Consider the following 17,678-nt stretch of genomic DNA (forward strand, 5'->3'; position numbering starts at 1 on the left):
GTGGGAAATAGTTTCCCATTGTCCGATACGGTTACGAACTTTTTACTAGTTAGTAGCTGCCCCCGGCTTTGCTTGGAATTCAAGTATGATTTTTTACCGTTATCTTCAAAAATCAAAGAAATAAATAAAAGAAAGGGAAAACAAAAACAGACACAGATTTTTTTGTGTAACAGACAAACGGGTATATATTTTTATATATGGAAACAAATTAAAATTTAGGTAGAGAACAAACACTGGGAAATAATTTCCCACTTGATAAAAACCTACCATTTTTTTTGTAAATCGTAAGTTCAGGAACAAACAATGGGAAATAATTTCCCACTTACTAAAGCGTTAAAATCTAGGCTAAATCATATCGTTGTCACAATTCTTTTCAAGCAAAACTCAGGGAAAATAAGTCTAGTTTATGATAGTATTCAGTGTATGCACTTACCAGATTTTTTTTCGCACTTAACCTCAGAACACTACAAGAATATGTTGTTATTGCAAAAAAATCACGACAACTGACATTGACTATGACGTATGGTCACAAATAGCGGCCATTAGAAAAGTGTTGCCATTTTTCAAATTCAAAATGTTACTAAGATTTTATCTCTGCATTGTTGGTATCGCTGAGTGCTGCCATTAAAAACATAAAAAATATTTCGTAAATTAGAATGAAGTGGGAAATAATTTCCCGATATTTGATTAAGGGTTAAGTCGAACTTCAACTATCTTGAAAATGTAACATAGAACGTTATAATACTGAGCCAGCGAATTTAGTCATCCGTAGAGTATATGTATATTAGGTAGCATGATTGTACGAAAATTTGTAAAGTGAAAGTAGCATCGTCACTTCGAGTTTACAGTTGAACAAAATGGCGCTATATGGCGCCATATGTCTTATGGAAACTGAATGTTTGCTTTTGAGAACCAAATTTACATACCGCATTTTATACGGAGCCATACAGCACCAATATCATCTAGATAAGCTGTCAAATTTGAAACACGGATTTGTCATCTACATTTTATACTATCGTCTAATCTTTGATTACAATTAATAGGCATAATTATATAAATGAAGGAAGCAAAGCAAAGTAGGTATGTATATTATGTAAATGGGTTATTCAACGTTTTCTCGTGTACGAGCTACCGGGCCGCTCTTAAAACCCTGGTTTTATGGTATTTAACTACCTATTATACATTCTTATGGCAGTTAATAGGTAATCTAGTTAGCATATTAGTAAAACGAAATGTAAACGCGATATATCGCGGTAGACCCGTTTGTGTAATTTAATATGTGTACAAAGCGCGAAAGTTGAAAGTGTTATAAACGCTACTATTGTCGCCATCGACAAAATAACAACAAAATTCTTTATCCACCCGAATTATTATGTGAATTGTTTTCACAGGCGACCTCATGGACGTGCTGGCCCTGTTCACATCGTCGGTGAACTTCGTGCTGTACTGCAGCATGAGCCGGCAGTTCCGCTGCACGTTCGCGCGCCTCGTGCGCCGCATGCTCTCTACGCCCGACGAACCGAACAAGTTCGCCACGAAACTAGAACCGACCACGCAGGTATCCCTTTAATATATGTGCCTCCTAAACTTTTCCATCTCACAGTTATTACCCCTGAGACACGCTATAAAGCAACAGTGTGGTGTTTAAATCCAACATCCACGAGGTCGGGCGTGGGCGACTTATAGTACGGAGTAACTCATTACTCCTTTTTAGGGTTCCGTACCCAAAGGGTAAAAACGGAACCCTAACTACTACTAAGACTCCGCTATCCGTCTGTCTGTTAACTACGGCTGTATCTGATGAACCGTAATAGTTAGCTAGGCAGTTGAAATTTTTAGAGATGATGTATTTCTGTTGCCGCTTTAACAACAAATACTATAACAGAATAAAATAAATATTTAAGTGGGGCTCCCATACAACAAACTTGATTTTTTTGCCGTTTTTTGTGTAATGGTACGTGCGCGAGTAGGATTCGCACTTGGCCGGTTTTATAGTTAGTTATTTTACCTCGCCACCAAGCTTTGTGTGTAAGTTAGATACTCTTTTTACAACAGTTTTATGACATACAAAGTAAGGCTATGTCAACGACGTCCATGTTTTACGTGTCGTTGATGAAAGACCTTCAAGCTCCTTTGGGAGTACACGACAAAGCCTTTTTACCGGAGCAAACAAGTTAATCTAACCTATACTTTCCTACCTTCGTCGAGGTGAAAGAGCAAAGCTTACTTTACTGTGATGATACATAATATATTTTATGAAGCAAGGTATTATACATAGTGGGTGTGATAATAAGTTATTTTAACAATCAATCATTTTGCGATTTATGAATGTTTGTAACATAAATTAATTATAGTATAAATTCATGCTAATGATTCTTTGTTATGTATTATGAACAGTAAGTTGCAGATCTCTGCAGCTTACTAACTGACTCCGCTGCAAATGACTTTCTATGCAGGGGGGTCAGTTATATCTGCAGTTTCTGTACAAAATTGTTAGTACATATTTCAATTTCGCCCAATAAACAGTATTTACCGACTAGATTTAACTTGGTAGATTCATTACACTAATAATAGGTTAAAATGATTATATAGTCAAGTAAAATTGCAAATTCTAGTATAAAACTTTCTTTTATCCTGAGTGTACGTTGAATGTGTGTTTAATGATAACTAATGAAGTGGTTCGCGCACAGGTGACCGGGCCGCTATAGCGACAAAGTCCCGCCCTCATAAGGGTGGTGGAGGAGAGTGTTATTTAAAATCGAAGGTAAGCTATTTTATCACATTAATCTGCTTAAGAGCATGTTTAATTTTATCTTTATTTTATCCCCGTCCTCACGCTCGGATTTTACGTTTAATGCTTGGCCTGTCGCTAATGGCCACGAATATAGTGTGGTTTTACGTAAGGAAAATAGAATGAGGCTTTTGGGACGTGTGCTGATATTGTCGCAGGGTTAGCTATTTACCCGCAATGCTTGAGGCCACGTCCTGGTTTATGTTAAATTGATAATATTCGTTACTTAAAATAATAACTTTAATAAATAACTAGGTGGATATATATAATATATATAATTTGCTCTGAAGGTCTACCCACTTATCTTAGACGATTGGTAAAGAAGATTCTTTGTGATCCTTGTTTAGAAAGCAAGTTAGTTTTGGGCATAGCACTAGTGAATTAGAATATGTATTCTGTGATTATATTTTTACATATTTAACATAATACAAAGAGTCATGCGGCCAAGTGTTCCACCAATCCGAAGCTGACCATAATACAACACTTGAACGGGCGAGAAATACCTAAAACCATTTGCTTTTCATTTCTAAATAAAAATAAATATATTATATTGGGTACCAAATGTAACGAATTTCAGAATATGCCAAATGACTGAGTACCCATTTGTTAAGTGTTCTAATATAATTATGTTATTAAAGTAAATTGACCGAGAGGGATTTTGGTAATGATTCTAGAAAAAAAATCATTAATGAATATATGTATATCTACAAAAAGTTTAAATGAGTGCGTTTTATTTGAGTTTAGAAGTTACAGCCCTTCCGAGGACCTCAGTGGTGGAATGCGTAACCAATTCCAACTAAACTTTAGGGATTTATCAAACGTCAAACAACTTAAGTTTAAATGAACTGCGTTCAAATTAATATTATTGTTAATTGTAAAGGGAACTTCAAATGGTATGGGATTTGGTGTGAATTAGGCACAAAGTGTTTATACATGTATGGCGTCTAAAGTTTTAAAAATCATTGTTTAGTGCTTTCATACTATCACAAATTAACTTATTAATTCTCATACGCGGTGCGTGAGTCTGATAAACTAATATTATGGTGGCTTAGTCACGATGATGCAAGTAACCATTTTCATTATGGACGAAAGTTATATGAGAGCCGATTTTAAAGGCAGTCCTTTTGCTCCCAGTACCATTCGCTTAAAATTGCTTTTAGTTAATTTAGGGTATTTTGTAAACGAAAATACGAGTTTTCAGTTACTAATCATGTATTAGGACGTAACTATTTCAAGACCTTTTAACGTTGTCAGGTATACGAATAAAAGCTAGTTAGTTACCTTGAGTGGGTATTAAATATAAATGTGGGTATTATAATGAAGATTCACAATTTTAAATAAAATAAACAGTAAACATTACAAAAACAACAGATCCAGAGCTACGTGTATTATTATTGTTGTTGTTATAAGTTGCAAAAGTGTAAACATGTGTTTGACGTAGACTGTAAGTACCTATTAGAATTTACATTCAAAATTCAAACTCAAACAAATAGCTCGTAAATACTAATACAAAACTATAGTCGCAATTTCCAGTTTAATTCGCGTATTGACAAAATTCCGCTCACAATAGCCTGCCATTAAAGTTCTATAACTGGCAATGGGTACAATACAAAACGCTTTTAATTCCGTTTACTGGCTTTTAAGTCCTCGATTACATAAAGCACAAATATCATATCGAGTTTATCGATTGTTTATCCTTTTATGTGTTACTCAGTCGGGAAAATAAGTACTTTGCTTGAATGAGGATAATATAAAAATTTTACCTTCCAATAAAATTATTATTATGTTTCCTATCCACATCGGATATCTTCATTGAGAGAGTAACGCGATCGTTGACCAATGATGCCGCTAGCGTCTATGTAGTCGCTCCGCCCCACGCCGTGACGTAGTTCCGCTTCCACTTCCTGCGAACCGTTGCTCGCTTCCCGCCACTCGCCACCGCCATGTCATTGTTGAGGAGAAGTACCGTCGGCATAAAAGTAGCCTAGTAGCCTGCCAGGAAGGCATTACTCAGATATCCGATGTGGATAGGAAACATAATAATAATTTTATTGGAAGGTAAAATTTTTATATTATGTGTTCCGTACTCCACATCGGATATCTTCATTGAGACCTGTTTATTATCTCCTGGTGGCGAGTTAGCGGGCGCGCAAGCGATAGGGCTACACCTACTGTCATAGAACTCAGAGAACGAATAAATATGTATACACCATATTGCAACCCATGAAATCACAGTGACTCGTTATAATGTGAATTACAGGAAATTGAGAATTGAAATTGTAATCTCAGGTTCGAAACTGGTTTAAGAGAATTCTCATTCGAAATCGCATCCGATCCGCAGAATCTCGGCGAGTCATGTTCCCAATTAACATAAGCGAAAATATCGCTAAGTGAATAGCTTTCCAGCCAATTTAGTTATTAAGTACATCGTGGATCAAAAGCAATCGTAGGCGAGGCCGGCTTGGATGAGACTGTGGCTGAAAGAAATAAGCGAAGTGTCCCCTAACATTTTGTGTAATTCTCGCAAGGTGACGTACCCAGACTACCTACTTATACTGGGTCTATACTTTATTCCGGAGCTTCTAAGAGTCCAGTCGGTAAGACACGTTATCTGGTTTAGAGCCGAATTTCGGACACAAAATAATAGCGTTAAAGTTATCTATGTAATTGCCCGGGCTACAGTGTAGTAGAGTAAGGTCATTGACCCTGCTGCCTGATGCTAACAGCAAAAGTGCGGCAGCTATTCTATCGTACTTCTTCTAACGTACCTAACGTTGTAGGGCTATTTAAATTAGGGCAAGTAGATGTCTCGCGTCCCAAGCTGGTGCTTTGGGAGGCGCTGGTCTCGCTATTAATGGCGTTGGAAGAAGGCATAGTGTCCGATAGTGGTTCATACACAGCACTTGTGAGAGGCTTATGAACGAGTATCGTTCTGAAAGCTAACATGGATAATAGAAATAGACGTCTGAGATAGCTCGCTACTTCACTGGATAGAGGTACCTGGCAGTTGATCTTATTTTTGATGCACCATAAAGACCGTTTCTACATTGTGGCCGTACATGCAGCCTGGACAAGGGGACGATCTAGGGGCTCCCGTTACTGTTTTCTATACAAACACAGTACCGGAATCGGGAATATCCGGTTCTTCCATATTAGTGAGACAGTGACAGTTGCGTTTCGTTCGCTACGTAGCGTTAGACCTTGGCATGTTATATGCATGCGCCAGTCACGCCAGTAGCGGACGTCACTCCTGATCCCGCCAGCTCGGTGTTGGAGCGTCCTATCTGACAGGAGCTACGCCTCATTCTTAAGGTCGTTGGCTCGTAAGGGAGGGCGGTCTGACGTTGTGTTCACTAGGACCGCCAGTAAATTGCAAGCTTACCACAGCTGCTTTAAGACTCCTTATCACGCCGTCGCAGTACACAGACTAGGCTGGGAGGTGGAGACATCCATGCCAAGTCTCACAGGCAGCTGTCAAAGGTCGTGGTAGCAGTTCAATGAGTCTGTTAAGAAATACCGTGGCACAGTGCGAGGGCTCTCGAAAGCGGAGGCCGGCCAACAAGGCGCCTGTCAGGTGAAGACAGTCTCGGCGGCTGCTGGGCGCAGCTGCCACTCGGGCGCGCAGTGACTTCTTGATAAACCGTTGCCCTCGGGGGTTGTACCGACCTGGCAAGTAGCAAGCAACCAGCGCGACCTGTAGACGATCTGCTGGCATCAGCAGTTTTAGCGACAGCCGTAGTAACGGAAGGGATGTAGTGTCGCCGTCGTTTTATGTATACTGTACCGGTGCGGTTGTATGTTTACACTTCTGTCGTCAGCGCTGCAGATGCGGCCCGTTAACGGTTACTCTTCGCTGAAAGGGCCTTACCTCGTACATTGTCTACCAATATTGGAGATTGTAACGGACTGCTTGCATAAGATGAGGAAGAAAGTGGTGCGAGGCTTTCGGCAGCTTCGTGTTGCTGGGGACTGCGAAGGCTTCACCTTCCTCCATGAACTAAAGTTTGCGAATTTGAGACTGAACAGAAGGCAATGAGTCTCATTTCTGCGAGAAACTCTGCAGCAAGGCAGGCCTGTATGTCGCGAAAAAGAAAACTTTCAATCGGTGTGTTGTGCCGCGTGTCCCACGTGATGTCTAGGAGCGTGATGGTCTAATTCGCTTTATCCGAAGAGACACCCTATATCGAGTTAGTATAGGGCATCGAGTTAGTAGCATGCTTTTAAGGAAATCGAACTGATGAAATCAAGTCTTAAATCGATTTTGGCGCTTTGCGTAACAAAACTGTTTCGATAAAGTCGAATACAGACAGATGGAAACTGCTGGAGTCCTCCTGGCCCCTTTCTCTTAGCACCGGAAACTCAAGCTTGTTCAGGCGCAGCGGGTTTATTTGTCCCATTTTGTTTATTATGGCTTTTCGCACGAGTTCGTCTTTGTAAGACGGAACTTAAGCTGGAGAGCGCGAGCAAGCAGAGATAATTATGTGAAGTCTGCAGACCTTTTCGATGCCTTTCACCTCGGTTTCGAGCGGTCGCACAGGGCCTTGTCGCTAGCTGTCCTCTGGTTGGACCACTCCATGGCCTCGAGAAGTCGTAGGAGCTTCGAAGCGACACAGCGAAGTCGATCAGCACCTTTATGAAGCCCGGGAACACGACGTATTTTCCTCTGAGTATCGACATATCTTACCGCTTTCAACTCCGGGCAGTCGAGCCGCGCTAGGACGGGGCTCTTTACGACCTTGTCTGCCGTCGCCGGAGGATTCTTTAACCGAAACCAAGAGCTTAGCGGTCTGTTCGTGCTGTACCATACCATACCTATACCTGCACCATAGCTATAGGCGCCTGCGTACCTCAATGGAACCATGTGGACAGGACAAAACTGATACTGTGGCGCCCAGCGAGCAAGGGACGACATCGTCGTAGTTGCAGCATCGGTGGGCAGCATCGGCGTGATTGTGGCAACCGCCGCCGCTCGGGAGGCGCCGGTGCGTGAAGCTAGGGGCGCCATCGTGCCTGAGGCCGGGCGGTTCATGGCGGCCGCCACTGGTTCGGGAAGCGCTGGTGCGTGAGGCGAGGACCCATAGTGGCGGCCCGCTCTAGAGGCGTTGTCGCGTGAGGCGGGCGGCTCCATCGTGGCGGCCGCCGCCACCGGCTCGGGAGGCGCCGGTGCGTGCGGCGAGAGGCGCCATCGTGGCGGCCAGCTCGGGAGGCACCGGTGCATGAGGCGGTCGCCGTCTGGCTGGCTGGTCTGGGAGGCACTGCTGTGAGGCGAGAGGCGCCATCGTGGCGGCCAGCTCGAGAGGCGCCAGTGCGCAGGTGGTGGTGCCATCGTGGCGGGCGGCATCATCGTGGCGGGCAGCGCCATTGTGGCAGCCGCCGCCACCGCGTCGATGCGTAATGCGAGAGGCGCCATCGTGGCGGCCAGCCTGGGGGGGCAGGCGGTGTCATCGAGCGGGCGGCGCCATCATGGCGGCCACCGTCGCCAGGCTCAGGTGCGAGAGGCGCCGTCGTGGCGGCCAGCTCGACAGGCGCCGGTGCGCGTGACGGACGTTACCGGCACGGGAGGCGCCGATGGCTAGGCTCGTAGTTGCACGCATCATCACGGCGACGCTGTTGCCCTCGGCGGTGCCATCGTGGTGGCCACACCGGCGCGTAGGTCACCAGCGACGTCATGACGGCCGGCAACCAACGCGGCGATCGTCGCTGTACTCGTAGCATTTCCACTGCTTACACGTAACTTACCTTCCTTCCGCTCGAGCAGTCGGGACGCAGAAGCGGTCCGCCTTCACCTTGGCGCGATCCACCCGCGATGCGCCCGCAGCTGCAGGAGCGGCCGTGTGACGTCTCGCAGAGCCACGCGGATCTCTCGGAGTCCCGCTGGACTGGAAGCGTCCGCACCGCAACTGCAGCAATAGGAGCGGGCGTAGCAACAGGAGCGGGCGTGTGACGTCTCTCGGAGTCCCGCGGACTGGAGGCGTCCGCACCGCGACAGGCGTCCGCACCGCGACTGCAGCAACAGGAGCGGGCGTGTGACGTCTCTCGGAGTCCCGCGGACTGGAGGCGTCCGCACCGCGACTGCAGCAACAGGAGCGGGCTCTCTCCCGCGGACTGGAGGCGTCCGCACCGCGACTGCAGCAACAGGAGCGGGCGTGTGACGTCTCTCGGAGTCCCGCGGACTGGAGGCGTCCGCACCGCGACTGCAGCAACAAGAGCGGGCGAGTGACGTCTCTCGGAGTCCCGCGGACTGGAGGCGTCCGCACCGCGACTACAGCAACAGGAGCGGGCGTGTGACGTCTCTCGGAGTCCCGCGGACTGGAGGCGTCCGCACCGCGACTGCAGCAACAGGAGCGGGCGTGTGACGTCTCTCCGAGTCCTGCGGACTGGAGGCGTCCACCGTGGCCCGCAGCGTCGCGGTGTCTCGGAGTCACCTTGGACGACAGCAGAAGACGCGGCGCGCGCGGGCGGGGGTGGGCGCCGGGCCCGCGCCCCCGCGCCGGGGGACGGGGCGCCCCGGGCGCGCCGCAACTAACAACACGAGGTACTCCCAGGCTACTGCCTGAGAACCCTCCGCGAGTGACGAAGTAACTTCTGAACGCCAATAAAATTAGAATATCTTAAACTGGCTCACCGGATGGTTCGAGACAATCCAAACCTCCTTATCAGCGAAGCGCGGCACCCGGCAGCGGCGCGCGCAGGCCGTCCGCCGCCGCGCCGCCCGGGCGCCGCCGCCGCCGCCGCAGGCACGATGACCGCGCGTTCCCTCTCCGATGCGGAGCGACTTGTTACCACTTGTTAACAAAAACCACTGACGCACTTCCTACTTCGATCTCGAAAATGCGAGTTAACGGTAACGATTTTAGCAGCATGGAATGTGAAAATTAATTTAGCAAGAAAAAAAGTGGGTAGAATCGAAAAGCACCGTTCGATGACTTCGATCGCGAGACCGCCAAAAGACTAATAGTGGCGATCTCTGCCATATCTCACTATTTAATCGACCGAGCTTTGGATCGGAAATGTTAAAGCACCATGCTGCAAAAATATACGCAAAAAATATTTGCGGACCATCGGTCAAGACGGTCGACGAAACAATGACATGGCGGTGGCGAGTGGCGGGAAGCGAGCAACGGTTCGCAGGAAGTGGAAGCGGAACTACGTCACGGCGTGGGGCGGAGCGACTACATAGACGCTAGCGGCATCATTGGTCAACGATCGCGTTACTCTCTCAATGAAGATATCCGATGTGGAGTACGGAACACATAATATTGTATCACACTTTGGCCAAATGGCGACTAACATAACTAGTAGTTCGCCCCGAACTGTGAACTCGCGGTTCGCCAAAAAGATCAATAGAATGCAGTGCTACTTAGTCCGAGATGGGCATTTCGTAATTGATTCCTGATTCCATGATTACTTGAAATTACTTTGTAATCTGATTACCGATTCCCAGATTACTTTGTAATCTAACAACACCGAATTATTAAAGGGGCCCACTGATTAACAGTCCGCCGGACGGTATCGGCCTGTTATGTCAGTTGTTCGGAACTGTCAAAAGTTTGTTCTAACTGACAGACCGATACCGTCCGGCGGACTGTTAATCAGTGGGCCCCTTAAGTACAGTCACCAGCAATAATATGTAACACAACGAAGGCCGCAAAAATATCTGACACGATCTTATTCGTAGTACAATAAGTGCGCGTCACATATTTTTGCGGCCTTCGTTGTGTAATATATTATTGCTTCCAATACCATTTGAGGAATCAGGAATCAATACTTCGAATATTATGTACAATTACTAGTTATTGGAATCAATGTCGATTCCTCATTACAGGAATATATTACTTGATTCCTTTCAGATTACATTTCGTACTACTATTATCAAAAGTACATTTAGATAATAGATATAGATGTTGTTGACACACACCTTATTTGTAACACAAGTGTGCAGATTTCGAAAATGATGACCATGACCAATAAAACGACATCCATGACGACTTTTAAGACATACTGCATGGCCACTATTTTGGATTCCAAAATGTTCATCATTTTCGAAATCTGCGCCCCCTAAAACCTATAAAACGACATCCATCACGACTTTTATGACATAGTGCATGGCCGCCATTTTGGAATCCAAAATCTTCTTCTTTGTCCGTCCCTGCTCCCGTTATCTGAGGTCGGGTCTCCTCACACTTCTGCGCCATGCCCATCGGTCCCGGATTGTCGGTTTTGGCAATTGGGCTTTCTTAAGGTCTCTCTCGATGTTAGACCACCAGGTCAATGGCGGGCGGCCGCTACCTCTCTTGCGTTCTGGTAAGTTAAGAACGCTTTTTACCACATGGTCTTCACTGCGTCTCATTACATGGCCATACCATCTATTCTGGAATCCAAAATGGTCATCATTTTCGAAATCTGCACCCCCTAAACCTATAAAACGACACCCATGACGACTTTTACGACATAGTGCATGGCCGCCATTTTGAAATCCAAAATGGTCATCATTTTCGAAATCTGCGCCCCCCTAAAACCTAAAAAACGACACCCATGGCGACTTTTATGACAAAGTGCATGGCCGCCATTTTGGAATCCAAAATTGTCATCATTTTTGAAATCTGCGCCGCCAAAAACCTATAAAACGACATCCATGACGACTTTTATGACATAGTGCATGGCCGCTATTTTGGAATCCTAAATGGTCATCATTTTCGAAATCTGCGCCCCCTAAAACCTATAAAACGACATCCATGACGACTTTTATGACACAGTGCATGGCCACCATTTTGGAATCCAAAATGGTCATCATTTTCGAAATCTTCTTCTTTCCCCTGCCCTTATCCCACGTCATGTGGGGTCGGCACAACATGTTTTTCTCTTCCATTCTCCTCTGTCTTTCGTGTCCTCAGCACTTACTCCTTTCTTTCTCATATCCTCTTTCACACAACCCATCCATCGTTTTTTGGGTCTACCATACGCTCTCCGTCCATCAACATTCATCCCTAACATTCTTTTGCCTATATGGCATTCATCCCTCCTCATTACATGCCCATACCACGACAACCTAGCACTCCTCATTTTCTCCGTTACTGGAGCTACTTTCAAACTTCCTCTTATATACTCATTCTTAATCCGATCCTTTCTCGTCACTCCACACATCCATCTCAGCATTCTCATTTCCGCTGCATGCACTCTTCTTTCATCCGCTACTTTCGTCGCCCAGCATTCTGATCCATACATTACAACAGGTCTCACGATCGTTTTGTATATTTTCCCCTTAAGTTTAAGGGGCATTCGTGGATCGCAAGTTGTTCCAGAGACCTGTCGCCATTTCATCCATCCCGCATTTATTCTATTTTTCACGTCTCGGTCGATGTTTCCGTCACCTTGGATCAATGACCCAAGGTACCGGAAGTCAGAGCAGACTGGTAGGGATACACCGTTTAAGGCAATATGGGAAAAACTGGATGGACCACCGAAATCGCAGAACATGTGCTCCGTTTTGGTTCTGCTTATTTTGAGTCCCACGCTTTCCAGCTTTTCTTGCCATTTTCCCAGCCTGCTCTGGACCTCAAGTGCATTTTCTCCGACAAGAACAATGTCGTCGGCAAACAGCATACACCAAGGTGCCTCCTCCTGTATGTTCGATGTCAGAGCATCCATAACCAGGAGGAACAAATACGGGCTTAAGGCCGACCCCTGGTGTAAACCTACCGCCACATTGAACTTGTCGGTTACTCCTGCTTCCGATCTGACGTGAGTACTGGCTCTGTCATACATCGCCTGAACAAGCCGTACATACTTCTCTGGCATTCCTTTCTCTCTCATACACCACCACAGAACCTCACGGGGTACTCTATCGTATGCCTTTTCCAAGTCCACGAACACCATGTGCAAGTTCTTTTGCGCAAGTCTGTATTTTTCGCACAGTTGGCGAAGTGCAAATATGGCGTCCGTAGTTCCCCGGCCCGGCATAAACCCAAATTGGTTCTGTGTTACCTCACTTTCTTCTCTCATTCGTCTCGCTACCACTTTTTCCCATACCTTCATACTATGTGACATGAGCTTTATTCCCCTATAGTTGTTGCAATCCTGTACATCACCCTTATTTTTAAAAACGGGCACCAGTGAACTGTTGCACCATTCATCAGGGATCGCCTCTTCTTGCAACAACTTATTGAAGAATAAAGTCAGCCACTTCCATCCATCCGCTTTCAGAAACTTCCATACTTCCACAGGTATACCATCTGGCCCAACCGCTTTCCCATTCTTCATACCTTGCACAGCCATCTTTACTTCTTCTACCGTGATCTCCCTCACCATACCAATGTTACTTCTAACATTTTCTAGCACTCCACTCCAGTCATTCTCTTCGTTCATAAGTTTATTGAAGTAGTTCTTCCAGCGTTCTTTTATGCTCTTGTCATCCGTCAAAATCTTTCCTGCTTCGTCTCTCATACATTTCATATGATTTATATCTCTTGCATTCTTCTCTCTCTCTCTTGCTATTCTGTACAGATCTTTTTGGCCTTGTGGGCTCTCCAGGAAATCGTACAATTTATCTTGTACCTTGGCCTTTGCGATTGCAACTGCTTTCTTTGCTATCTTTTTACTTGTAAGATACGCTGACCTCTTGATTCCTTTCTCTCTATCGTTACCCTCTTCCACACTCTTCCATTCTTTAAAAGCATTCTTCTTTTCTTTCAGAACCATTCGCACATCTTCATTCCACCACCATGTATCCCTATCAATCTTCCCTTTCCCTGTTGTTTCCCCAAAAACATCCCTCGCTACACTTCTTAAACATACTGCCATTTCATTCCAGCAATCATTCACTCTCATCTCTGCCATATCACCCATTCCTACCATCTTATCGACTATTCGTTTCCTAAATTCTTCAGCTAAATCTCTGTCCCTCAATCCATGCCATTTCGTTCTAGGTGGGGGCTTCGAGTTCTTTTGCAAGTGTTGTACTTTAAGATTTAAGTCTAGAATCAGTAACCTATGCTGGGAAACTAGGCTCTCACTGGGTACTACTTTGCAGTCCTTAGCCGACTGTAATTTACTCCTTCTAAGAAGAAAGTAATCTATTTGGGTAGAGTGTTGGCCACTACGGTATGTAATAAGATGTTGTTCTTTCTTTTGATAGTAGGTGTTCACTATGGCTAAGTCAAAGGCTAAGGCTGCTTCCAGAAGAGCTTCACCCTCTTGATTCCTGACTCCGTAACCACGGCCCCCATGCACTCTTTCATATCCGTCATTCATTCTTCCCACATGTCCATTAAAATCTCCTCCAATATATATCTCCTCACATTCTGGTATTCCCATAATTACCACATCCAAATCCTCCCAGAATTTTTCTTTCAGACTATCATCACATCCAGTCTGCGGTGTATATACACTAATTACATTTAAAATCAAGTTTTCTATCAACAATTTCACGATCATTAGTCTATCATTCACTCTCTTTACATCCATCACCTTGTTTTTCAGCTCCTTGTCTAACACTACACCCACCCCATTTCTTTTCCCATCACTGCCGCAATAATAAAACTTATAACCCGCCCCAATTTCTCTAGCTTTCTGTCCCTTCCACTTCGTCTCCTGCAGACATGCTACGTTTATTCGTCTTCTTTCCAAAACATCCGCTAACTCTCTTCCTCTTCCAGTCATCGTACCTATATTCCAACTTGCAATCCTCAGTCTTATTCCCCGGACTAGCTTCTTACGCTGCCCCCGTCCCTGGTGCAGCAACCCTCGTCCATTTCTCACAGCCGCCGGGTGCTGCGCCTGCGCGTCGCCTGCGGGGTACGCCCTAGCATTATCGCATATCCTATCATTTGTCGCACTCATGTCATGTTGTAAATGATTTGGCATATATTTTTACGATCGGCCGCCTGCCTGACATCAACCCTCCTTGGGAATTCTTCGTCGATAAGGATAGATAGACTGGAGGAGGGAAATGGAAGGATAAGGGTAAGGGTTTGGGATACTAGCGTCACGGAGACAGAGGGGTGTGTGACACTAGCAGCTAGAGCAGTCCGGGGCCGCGTACCCGTAGTGATTCCAACCAGTTACCGGACAGATATTCTGGTGGACCCACCCTCTGGACTCATCATTTTCGAAATCTGCGCCCCTTAAAATCTGTAAAACGACACCCATGACGACTTTTATGACAGTGCATGGCCGCCATTTTGGAATCCAAAATGGTCATCATTTTCGAAATCTGCGCCGCCCAAAACCTTTAAAATGACATCCATGACGACTTTTATGACACAGTGCATGGCCGCCACTTTGGAATCCAAAATGGTCATCATTTTCGAAATCTGCGCCCCCTAAAACCTATAAAACGACATTCATGACGACTTTTATGACATAGTGCATGGCCGCCATCTTGGATTCCAAAATTGTCATCATATTCGAAATCTGCGCCCCCATAAACCTATAAAACGACATCCATGACGACTTTTATGACAAAGTGCATGGCCGCCATCTTGGATTCCAAAATTGTCATCATTTTCGAAATCTGCGCCCCCTAAAACCTATAAAACGACACCCATGACGACTTTTATGACATAGTGCATGGCCGCCATTTTGGAATCCAAAATGGTCATCATTTTCGAAATCTGCGCCCCCAAAAACCTATAAAACGACACCCATGACGACTTTTATGACACAGTGCATGGCCGCCATTTTGGAATCCAAAATTGACATCATTTTTGAAAAAAATAAAAAAAAAAAAACAATGTTATAAATGTGTAACAAACCGAGCACTTTCATTTGATACCAAACTCGACCATACTTTCTTGCAATTAAAATGACCAGAATAGCAAGACCCCTCACAAATGGCTTTTTAGCATTTTAAGGTCTTCTAGCTCAATAACCTCTTGTTCGAGCCTGCTCAAAAATTAATGACTAAAATATAATGCCCTCAACTACACGTTTACCCAATTTCATTGATATTAGAACAAATTTACTTAAGTTCTTGAGTATCAAACTATCTTCTGACAGTTCAGCTTAAAAACATCGAAATGCCGGGACGTGCCGCTAGCCAGCCGCGTGATCCAAGTCGAATGTAAGAACTTCGCTTCGCTTCGCTCGCTCGTTCGAATATGTAGGAATATGTTTTATATGTTGTAATAAATATATGCCACAATAATAATAGACGCAATCACGGAGATAACGAAACATTAGGATGGCGTTTGTGATATTTTGGCTAAAGAAGACTTAATTAAGTGTATGTTGAGTATAACATCCTTGCCAACGAAACAGTAATTAGAAATTAGAATTGATATTAGTGTATTCCGTGGAATAGCCAAATAATACATGTTTTATAGACTTGTACAGTATCTTCTTATTTTGCTGGGTATAAATATTAATATTACATTTCAGGTTCCACGAAGACGCGAGGATGCGTAATCACTAATTAATGTTATCTTTTGTTTCAGATAAATATACATACATCCTCTAAAAATATACATCGATGTTCGAGTAAGGACTACAGAGTATCATGTGTAAATAATTAATTAATTATTCTATTTAGATTAAGTATTCTAGAGATGTTTGTAAACTTGTACATAGTAGGTAAATTGTAGGTCTGGCAATAGTCTTCGCGTCTTTTGAGCCATGACGCGAAAACTATTAGAGATATGCATTAGGAAGTTTTTATTAAATTATGTAGTATTAATTAGAATAATTTAGTAAAAATTGAACTATGTTTTAGTGGGATTGTTAGTAAAATATAATGGGTTAATTAAATTAACTCTTAGTTTTATATACTTAGGTAACATTTGAAGTATGATTGTGTTACTTCTAGGGTCCAAAGAATACTTAGGTATTACAGATGTAGTTTGAGAAGTAACTAAGTATGCCATTATATGCATTTACTGTTTACCGTTTAATGTACACAGTACTACTTTGTATACGTACAAGTAGTTAGACTTAAATTCAACTTTGATAACGTAGGATAAAAATCAATGTTTGCAAGTAATACCGAAAGACAAAATTACATATTCATTTAAAATATTAAAATAAACTCTTATTTTACCTACAAGTACTTTTGTAATAAGCCTAACTATTTATAAGCGAAGAACTATTTTTATTTGACAGCTTAAGCATTACAATGTGGTGATCATATCTGCAGTAGGTACTTAGTACCTACCTAGGTACTTGAGTTAGAATATTTTTGTAATTTTTTATATCAGCCTTGTATGTAATATGGTTTTGTATAACACGAATATTTAAAATGTTGTTCGTCTGATGTACCTAATATTTAAACGACACCAAATAAACTGTACCAAATATACGTGTTCACTGTATCTATTTGTTTGGATTTTTGGTCATAAAACCTACCTCGGAGGTAATTAATTTAGAAAGATTATATAGATCTTACTTACGCATTCAATTTATTACCAAATCTACCAAAAAACCTACAAGCAGTTTTTTCCTTCTTACCCGACATAATACGATACACCCGATGGCTAAGTCTTATTTGAAATAAGAAAATCAGGCAGTGTTACTGAATTTTCCGTTACACATGATGTTACAAATCATTGTTTCAGGAGTATGTTATTGGTTACTGTAGGTAATTATTGATTAACCCAGATGCTACATTAAGGCACATCTAGCTAAACATCAACTAAATTAGTACATTTAGTATGTAATTAATTGGAGGTTTCTCTAATTTCGGCCTACACCTTCATCATAATAGCAATAAAGTAGGTACACTACCAAAATCGTACAAAGTCAACATTTATATAGGTATGGGTACTTATGATCTAGAATCTATATACATTCGTCTTATTTGCAAGAATAACAAACGTAGGCGGTAGGTACCTACCCAATATTTAATAAACTAAGGCTAAAGGTAGGTATGTACCTAAGTAAGGAACACAAAACCGTA

At 43.6% G+C, this 17,678-nt stretch overlaps 1 protein-coding gene across 1 annotated transcript in view; it reads left to right on the forward strand.

The window, feature by feature from the left end:
• Positions 1-17,049, forward strand: part of LOC134665229 (G-protein coupled receptor dmsr-1-like) — a 30,446-nt gene extending 13,397 nt beyond the window's left edge. Inside the window, exons 3-5 of the mRNA XM_063522106.1 lie at positions 1,392-1,558; positions 2,691-2,764; positions 16,225-17,049. Coding sequence (XP_063378176.1) covers positions 1,392-1,558; positions 2,691-2,708 — 185 coding nt within the window. The 3' untranslated portion in view covers positions 2,709-2,764; positions 16,225-17,049. The remainder of the gene's footprint in view (positions 1-1,391; positions 1,559-2,690; positions 2,765-16,224) is intronic.
• The last annotated feature ends 629 nt before the right edge of the window (positions 17,050-17,678 follow it).

This window comes from Cydia fagiglandana, chromosome 6 (assembly GCF_963556715.1).
Source record: "Cydia fagiglandana chromosome 6, ilCydFagi1.1, whole genome shotgun sequence".
Taxonomy (NCBI): Eukaryota; Metazoa; Arthropoda; class Insecta; order Lepidoptera; family Tortricidae; genus Cydia; species Cydia fagiglandana.